This window comes from Tupaia chinensis, unplaced genomic scaffold (assembly GCF_000334495.1).
Source record: "Tupaia chinensis unplaced genomic scaffold, TupChi_1.0 Scaffold000212_1, whole genome shotgun sequence".
Lineage (NCBI taxonomy): Eukaryota > Metazoa > Chordata > Mammalia > Scandentia > Tupaiidae > Tupaia > Tupaia belangeri.
In genome coordinates this window covers 3,996,616-4,006,325 of record NW_006159687.1, presented here as the reverse complement: position 1 = coordinate 4,006,325, position 9,710 = coordinate 3,996,616, and the positions used below count along the sequence as shown (strand labels likewise).

The 9,710-nt window shown below is 43.7% G+C and overlaps 1 protein-coding gene across 1 annotated transcript in view; it reads left to right on the top strand.

Moving 5' to 3' along the window:
• Nucleotides 1-5,159: 5,159 nt before the first annotated feature.
• PARL (presenilin associated rhomboid like) overlaps nucleotides 5,160-9,710 on the top strand; it is a gene marked incomplete at its 5' end in the record, with an annotated part of 47,242 nt that continues 42,691 nt past the window's right edge. The window contains 2 exon segments of the mRNA XM_014587435.1: nucleotides 5,160-5,352; nucleotides 5,817-5,957. Of these exon segments, the coding sequence (XP_014442921.1) occupies nucleotides 5,160-5,352; nucleotides 5,817-5,957 (334 nt within the window).

Here is a 9,710-nt window from a genome sequence, read left to right as displayed (position 1 = left end):
CAGGAGCCGGCGGCTTTCCCTGCTAGCCGCCGTGTGGAGTGCGGCTTACCGGGTGCTGGGTCCGCGCCAGCCGCTCAATCCCCGAATGAGAGGACGGAGGCGGCCCTTGCACGCCCCACATCCCCGTGTATTCGGCCTCGGTTTGATCCAGATTTTCAGCCCTGTCATTTCTGACTCCTAGACGGGTGTCTCGGATTGATCTGGCTGGTGGTAGGAAGGGTCCTGCAGTGTGGACCGACACGGGCTAGCGGTACCAAACCACTGCGTCCGGGATCTGGCCGAGCCACTGCCGACTGAAGGCGCTCGCGGAGTGCTTGAGGACTTACCTCCCCGCCCACCCCAACCCTGCCACATCGGAGTCCAGGCGGGAGTGGGAAGGCTACGTGAGATCGCTCCCGTGGGTTCGCGGACCGCTTGCTTACTCGGCTCGATCCATCGCAGCCAGGCGGCGGGGCGCTAGTCTTGCGCTCCTGGGATGGAGGGTGAGGTCAGAGTTGAGTGGTCCTGATCCCCTTTACCGCAGATCCCGTTTGAGATGCCACGGAGTGGGGGGCAGGACAGCATCACCGGGAGTTCATGGGAGAGTGGGGTTAAAGTAGGAGCTTATTTAGGGGAGATGTTTTTTGAAATCTAGGTGTAGTGCTTCATAATAAACATTTTATTTTTTAAAAAAGTAACTTGTTGGGACCAGCAGTTAGCGTAATGGCTATGTCGCTGGACTCCCATGTAGTCGACTACGGTTCGTGTCCCGGACCCGGTGGCTTAAAACTCACGCCGGGTGCATGTGTGTGCGTGCCCAAAATCCCGAGAGGAGAATGGAGGAGAAGGGATTGCGGTGTTGCCCTCCCCCCTGGGGGGTGATTTCTCGCTTTCTGTCTCTGTCTCTCTCTGTCTGGCGAGTGGACGTGCCCTATAGCAAAAATCTCTCCAAAAAAAAAGTAACTTGCTAGCGGGCACCTGGGCTCTGGAGAGTGACAGAAAGGGAAATTGACCATACGCCCCCATGGAAATGGTTGTACTGCAATCTCTTCTCCATTTCTTCTTCCTTTTGGGATTTTGAGCATGCATTCACATGTACTCAGGATGTTTTTCATGTTGCCAGGCCTGGAACAGACCAGTTGGTTATGTGGGATCCAGCAGCCATAACTACCAGGCCACCAGGTGGCCTCATAGTATGCATTTTCTACAAACTTTTTGTAGACCATATGTATGTATGTATGTATGTTAGGCAACAGGTGTGTTAAATATTTGAGATTTGTGTACACCTTGCTACTGGTTTTAGGAAGGGGAAGCCCAAGAGAACCAATTTGATTAATAAGGAGACTTCTGTAAAAATTGGGCATGAAGACCATTTGAAACAACATATGTGGATATTGAGTATTGGCATATGATTTTTTAAGAGCTTACCATTCTGAGGGCCAGCAAATGGTGTGAGGTCCTGGACGCCACATGGTCAACTGTAGTTTGAGTCCTGAATCCCACAGCTTGATACTCATGCCAGGCGCCTGTGTGTGATGCCCCAAAGCCCAGGAGAATGGAGGAGAAGGGATTGTGGCATGGCCATCCCCCCAGGGAATGGTTTCTCACTTTCCCTCCCTGTCTTTGTCTCTCCAGAGTGCCTGCACCCTATGGCAAAAACTTTAAAAAAAAAAAAAAAAAAAAAAAGACTTGTTACCTGCACCCTATGGCAAAAACTTTAAAAAAAAAAAAAAAGACTTGTTATTTTTATGGCAAGTTCGAAGATGACATTTTCGTGGTTGCGCAAGAATGTTGGTAACGCTGAACTGGAGGACATTTCCCTCTGGAAATAAGCATTTACAGTGAATAGAGACCATGAGCTTCCTTGTATATCGCGCTTATTGGGTCTGTTTTGGAGTCTGTGGTATGGCAAAAACTTTAAAAAAAAAAAAAAAGACTTGTTATTTTTATGGCAAGTTCGAAGATGACATTTTCGTGGTTGCGCAAGAATGTTGGTAACGCTGAACTGGAGGACATTTCCCTCTGGAAATAAGCATTTACAGTGAATAGAGACCATGAGCTTCCTTGTATATCGCGCTTATTGGGTCTGTTTTGGAGTCTGTGGTTCTAACATTAGTATATATATAGATTTTTTTTTTGGAGGGGTTTTTGTACAAGGGTGTACTCGCCAAACAGACAGAGAGAGACATAGAGACAGAAAGCGAGAAATCACCCCCCAGAGGGGATGGTCACACCGCAGTCCCTTCTCCTCCATTCTCCTCTTGGGATCTTGGGCATGCACACACACGCACCCAGCATGAGTTTTAAGCCACCGGGTCTGGGGCGCGAACCGCGGTCGACTACGTGTGAGTCCAGTGACATAGCCATTACGCTAACTGTGGGTTCCCTAACATTAGTATATTTGAGAATGACTCAGTGGCAATTCTGATGCAATAAACCTGAAGTAGGGCCGAGAATTTGTATTTTGCAAGCACTAAAGGTGGTAATACTGGGGTCTTCCAGCTACTGCTGGCCCAAGGCAGCCCACCAGCTAAGAATGGTTTCTACATTTTAAAAACATTGTAAACAAAAATAGTATTGTGTAACAGATTTCAGTAAACCACAAAGACTAAAATCTTAGGTCATTGGGAAAGTCTTGACGCAATTTCTGTTTTTCTATGCAAAAATGTGTCCTGGCTTTCCTGATGACCCAATAGTTATGCCTGGCCTTTCACAGAAAAAGGAGAAAATCTCATTTTGGCTCTTCAACACTTTACTGATATCAAGCATCTGGCCACATTTCTGAAAAACATGGTTTAAGCTTCTAAGTGGAGACCTGCATACCTTGACAATTATACCAAACTATCTTAGGAAAATAGTTGATTTAGTACTCACAGAAAGCTTCAACTTTTTAGATTGAAATAACAGTCTTAAAGTATCTCTAAGCCAGACAGGGCGTATTTATAGGCTAGGTATATTAAATTATTTCCCCAGGTATGTTAAATCGTGTTTAACTCTTAAAGTGCATTTCAAGAAAATGATTTTGGTGTGGACTATGTAGAGTTCCCTATCCCGGCCAAATCTGTTTTGCTTGAATCGATTGAATCTGATCTCTTGTGTTTGCTTAGGTGTATGTGGTCTCCATTTGGACATTAGGCTGTTTCTGCTCGTTTTGTTCATGCAGATCCTTAGTAACAGAAGTATTAGTGCTGGCCTGCATGCACGTTTAAGTTGTCTTCATTCTCACACTCTTATAAAAACGTAATTCCTCATGAGACTATGTGCTGTGTCACTATTAAGCCAGAAAATGCATGGATAAGACTTTCTTTTTCTTTTCCTTAGAGAGATTTTTGCTATAGATGCTTGCGTTTGCTAGAGAGACAGAGAGACAAAGTGAGAAATAACCACCCCCAGGGGGGATGGCCACGCCGCAGTCCTTTTTCCTCCATTCTCCTCTTGGAATCTGGGCACGCGTGCACTTGTGCCTGGTGTGAGTTTTAAGCCGCGGTGGACTACATGAGAGTCCAGTGACGTAACCATTAATGCCATCTGTTGGTCCCTTGATATGACTTTTTCTATGTTCTATTTAAAAATTATAGGATCCTATTTAAAAGCTAAACCATCACAGTTGTGTGGCTGGTGATAACCCAAGTACTCATGAGATCGTCCCATTCCGAGCACATTAGACAGCTTCCAAGGGTCACTCATTGACAGACAGACTGAGGCAGCACTGCAGAAGGGCGGCCTGCCTTGTTACTTTGTTTTCTCCTTTGTTTTCCTCATTCTTTCATGTAACTTGTTTTCCCCTCTTATATACCCACCTGAATGGGTAAATAACCTGTGAATAAGGTCTCTAATGTTTGCAGTTTGAGACATCATGTTTTTCCTGGATTGTTTTTCATCTGGAGAGATTTAAAACAAAAGCTTCCTAAAGAGAGAGAGAGTATACTTTGTCATGTAACATGTAATGAATGAACTTATGTATTACATCTCCAAGCATCCTTATGCCCAGGGGAAACCCAACTGTGACCTCAGCAGTTAGAAAGATTTACTTATTTATGCAGTTGAAGAGTTGTGAGACAAGATCCAGTTTCTCAAATTACCCCGAGAACCCCATTTTCTTCATGTCTGCTTTCTAAATGTTGGCTTTATTCTGACCTACAGATTGATGAGAAATAATAAGTTATAGGGACCAGCAGATGGCATAATGGTTGTGTTGCTGGACTCCCACATAGTTGACCATAGTTCAAGTACTGGAACCAGTGGCTTAAAACTCAAGCCAGGCACGAGTGCGTGTGTGCCTGAAATCCTGAAAGAATGGAGAAGGGACTGTGGTGTGGCCGTCCCCCTCGGGAGTGATTTTTCGCTTTCTCTTTGATGAGCGATCACGTCCTATAGCAAAAATCTCTCTCTCTCAAAAAAAAAAAAAAAAGACTCTCTGGGATCCAGCAGTTAGCGTAATGGCTATGTCGCTGGATTCCCACGTAGTTGACCGCGGTTCGCGTCCTGGACCCGGTGGCTTAAAACTCACGCCGGGCGCGTGTGCGTGCGTGCCCAAGATCCCGAGAGGAGAATGGAGGAGAAGGGATCGCGGCGTGACCATCCTCCCTGGGGGGTGATTTCTCGCTTTCTGTCTCTATGTCTCTCTCTGTCTGTCTGGCGAGTGCACCTGCCCTATAGTGAAAAACCTCTCCAAAAAAAAAAAAAAGACTCTAAAAATTAAAAATGGTCAATTATGGTTTTAAGCCAGTACGTACGTTGTAGGGTGGTTTATTATGCAGTAATAAAGGAGACTAATGGGAAAACTACCGAATCAGGATCTGCTGATCAAAGAAAGATGTCTACTGCTTCTACCATTGTTTCCGCTAGCAAAATTGATGCCTCCCACATCTTCTTACTAAACTCCATTCCCAATTCAAGTACGATGCGAATGTAGCTGAGATTCACACACCCTCATGGTTAGGCCTGAGGAATAGTCTGACTTTCCCGTCTCTAGCATATGCGTGCAACCTTGCTAATAGGTTGAGTTAGCTAAGACACCACTGGCCCTGGCCCGTGAGTTTTAATCCTACCTGAGAGTAGGAATCTTGGCTCTTTCTGAACTGCAGAGTCAGAATAAACAGAGATAGTGATGATGCAGGTTCATAGAAGTTTATGCTTGCAAGCTTTTACTTTTTCTAATCTGTTATTTTCCTCCGTAGGTTTAACTTCTTCATTCAGCAAAAATGTGGATTCAGAAAAGCACCCAGGAAGGTTGAGCCCCGAAGATCAGACACTGGGCCGAGTGAAGCGTATAAGAGAAGTGCTCTGATCCCTCCTGTAGAAGAGACGGTCTTCTATCCTTCTCCCTATCCTATAAGGAGTCTCGTAAAGCCTTTTTTTTTCACTGTCGGGGTAAGAACTTATGGAGTCCCCGCCTTGATACAAGTGCAGGGTAAAGTGCTGTTCTGTTTGGACTTGCTTAACGTGGGGGCAAGGGAAGGGGATCAGAAGGGTCTGAGGAGCTGTTCCTATCGATTCTGATTAGAGTATGAATTTATCGTTGCTTTCAGAATCTGGCTTAGTTACACGAGCCATGAATTAATAGAAAAAGCTTTTGAGCCTCGTGTTTGGGTAGCATTTCAAGTGACACTAAGGTAGTATTTTGAGTTTTATTTGAATATTTGTAGCCGGAAGTAGGCCCGAGGGTGAAGTTAATAAAATGGAAACAGTAAAACATTCTTTGCGGTTACTAGGTCTCACTGTGCCAAGCATTCTTTCCGTTTGGTTTGTAAAAAGAAATGAAATAGTGTCCTTGGGAATACGCCTGGGTCTCTCTTCCTTTTACATTTAGTTGTGACGTATCTAATTTTGTATAGTTCACAGGCTGTGCGTTTGGATCAGCTGCTATTTGGCAATACGAGTCTCTGAAATCCAGGGTCCAGAGTTATTTTGATGGTATAAAAGCCGATTGGTTGGATAGTATAAGACCACAAAAAGAAGGAGACTTCAGAAAGGAGGTAAAGATAAAAATTACTTTTGTTTAGTTAATCATAGTTTTTGAAATCTGATTATTTATGAAGAAGTGTTCTTAGTTAATAGCAACATTCCATCGATAGATGTGAAGTCAGTATTGTCTGGTGGCTTCAAGACGCTGGCTTAGTTACGGGAGCCATGAATTAATAGAAGAAGCTTTTGAGCCTCGTGTTTGGGTAGCATTTCAAGTGACACTAAGGTAGTATTTTGAGTTTTATTTGAATATTTGTAGCCGGAAGTAGGCCCGAGGGTGAAGTTAATAAAATGGAAACAGTAAAACATTCTTTGCGGTTACTAGGTCTCACTGTGCCAAGCATTCTTTCCGTTTGGTTTGTAAAAAGAAATGAAATAGTGTCCTTGGGAATACGCCTGGGTCTCTCTTCCTTTTACATTTAGTTGTGACGTATCTAATTTTGTATAGTTCACAGGCTGTGCGTTTGGATCAGCTGCTATTTGGCAATACGAGTCTCTGAAATCCAGGGTCCAGAGTTATTTTGATGGTATAAAAGCCGATTGGTTGGATAGTATAAGACCACAAAAAGAAGGAGACTTCAGAAAGGAGGTAAAGATAAAAATTACTTTTGTTTAGTTAATCATAGTTTTTGAAATCTGATTATTTATGAAGAAGTGTTCTTAGTTAATAGCAACATTCCATCGATAGATGTGAAGTCAGTGCGCTTAACATTCTTTAGAGCCCTCCTTTCACTTAGTAACGCTTCCCGCATCCAACGGTGTTGTGCTGGCCTGTGTACCGAGAATGTGCCCCTCTACTCGCATGCACCAAAGACCACAGATACTTGTTAAAATTTAATATTTTGTGGGACTGTCAGGTGGCATGGTGGTTAAGTTGCTGGACTCCCACATGGCTGACCATGATTTAAGTCCCAGACCTGGTGGCTTGAAAGTCTCACTGGGTGCATGTGTGTGGGTTGCCCAAGATCCCGGCAGGAGACGGATGGCAGCATGGCCATTCCCTGGGGTGATTTTTCACTCCCTCCTCACTGTCTCTGTCTCGGTCTCTCTTTCTCTTCAGTGAGTGCCTAAGACGCATCCTAAGGCAAAAAGTCCTCTTTTAGATAAAATATAACAAGTATTTTATTTATTTTACTTACCAATATTTATTGAGGGCTTAGATAGTGAGTTAATATGTGGTTCCAGGTCCTTTTGATTCTCAAGTACTTTTCATTATTTTGGTGGCACGTTGCCTTTCCAAGTCGGAGAGAAGGTTGATATCCTCTTTACTTTTTCCGCTTTCTGGAATAATGTCATCAAAGCCAGCAGCAGCCTGAGAAGGCTTGTTTGAGGATTCTCTAAATAGGGAGAAAGATGTATTCCTCCTTGTTTCTCCATAGATATATTCAAAAAGTACAAGCCTTAGATATTTTCAGGTAAAACAGTAATAATTAACAATAGATTTTTATTCAGTATTTGAGAAACTAGTAAATCAGTTCTATATGCTGGCTCCCTTGAAAAGCTACAGGTTTAGGGACCAGCAGTTAGCATAATGGCTATGTTGCTAGACTCCCATGTAGTCGACTGCAATTTGAGTCCTGGATCCAGTGACTTAAAGTCACTGTGGGCGTGTGCGTGCGTGCCCAAGATCCCGAGAGGAGAATGGAGGAGAAAGGATTGCAGTGTGGCCATCCCCCTGGGGGGTGATTTCTCGCTTTCTGTCTCTCTGTTTCTCTCTATCTTTCTGGTGAGCACATGCGCCCTATAGCAAAAACCTCTTAAAAAAAGAAAAGAAAAGAAAAGCTACAGGTTTTCAGCATATCATGGCACTGTAAAGTTCTCATGCCTAAATGTACCCAAATAGTTCTTTAGAAGTATGAAAAATAACACAAGCCATATATATAATCATCATTCTAAGATAGATTTGTTTATAATTGAGGTAAACCAGTGATAGACTTTAATATATGAAATTCAGGGACCAGCAGGTGGTGTGGTGGTTAAGGTGCTGGACACTCCCACGTGGCCAACCACAGTTCAAGTCTTGGACCTAGTGGTTTACTTTCTCTTGCTCTGTGTTTCTTTCTCACTGGTCAAATGAAAATAAATGAACGAATAAATAAAAATAAATACTTGTTTAAAAATATATGAAATCCATGTCCATTAAAAAATAAGGAAACAAACAAACAAAACAAAAAAAAAAAGGGGGGGGGAGGCGGCAGGGCACTGGAATCCCACATGGCTGACTGGATTTTGATTCCTGGACCTGGCAACTGGCTTGCTTTCTCTCTCCCTCTCTCTTACTCTGTCCCTCTCTAGTCAAATTTAAAAATAAATAAATAAAGTTAAATAAAATAATTCTTGGGACCACCAGTTAGTGTAATGGCTATGTCACTGAACTCCCATGTAGTTGACAGTGGTTCAAGTCCCGGACCTGGTGACTTAAATTCATGCCGGGTGCATGTGCGTGCGTGCCCAAGATCCCGAGAGGAGAATGGAGGAGAAGGGATTGCAGCGTGGCCATCCCCACTGGGGGGTGATTTCTTGCTTTCTATCTTTCTGTCTCTCTCTGTCTTTCTGGTGAGCGCATGCACCCTATAGCAAAAACCTCGGTGATTTCTCACTTTCTGTCTCTCTGTCTCTCTCTGTCTGTCTGGCGAACGCATGCGCCCTATAGCAAAAATCTCTCCAAAAAAAAAGGAAAAAAAATATATATGTAATTCTTAAAAAAAAAAATATGGAAACAGTAGTTGAATATAACATGGAAAACCAATGTCCTAGCTATGCGTTCACACCACTACATATATGCAGTGAATAAGGTCTGGTGGCTCATACACAGCTTAATAAGTCAGTTCAGTTTCATAGTTAGCATTTTTTGGGGGTGGGGGAGAGAGGTTTTTGCTATAAGACGCATGCACTTGCCAGAAAGACAGAGAGACAGAGAGAGAGAAAGCGAGAAATCACCCCCCAGGGAGGATGGCCACGCTGCATCCCTTCTCCTCCATTCTCCTCTCGACATGTTGAGCACGCACGCACACACTCCCGGCGTGAGTTTAAGCCACCGGGTCCGGGACGCGAACTGTGGTTGGCTGCATGGGAGTCCAGTGATGTAGCCAGTATGCCAACTGCTGTTCCCAGCATATGTTTTTTATTTAAAAACTTTAATCATGAAAAATTCCAGACAGGTCCGTAATAGAGTAGTGTAGCGGACGGCTGTCATCCAGCTGCAGCAGTTGTTAACACATGGCCTATTTTGTTTTTCATCTGTTCCCCTTTCATCCCCCTGCCACTGTCTTATTGTAAGACAAATTCCAGACATATTTCATCCATAAAAATTTCAGTGTGTATCTCTGAAAAATTAAGATTCTCCATCTTTTACTAACCCTCAATACCATTATTATAACTTTTTTAAACAAATTTTTTTCTTTTATAAAGAACAATTTTAGAGACCGACAGTTGGTGTAATGGCTATGTCACTGGACTCCCATGTAGTCGACCGTGGTTCAAGTCCCGGACCAAGTGGCTTAAACTCATGCCAGGCACGTGTGCGTGCGTGCCCAAGATCCCGAGAGGAGAATGAAGGAGAAGGAATTGCTGCGTGGCCATCTCCCCAGGGAGTGATTTTTCACTTTCTGTCTGTCTCTATATGTCTAGTGAGTGCACGTGCTCTATAGCAAAAGCATCTCCAAAAAAAATTTAAAAAGAACAACTTTAGGGGCCTGCAGGTGGCATGGTGTTTAAGGGTGCTGAACTCCCACATGGCCGACTGTGGTTCAAGTCTCAGACCT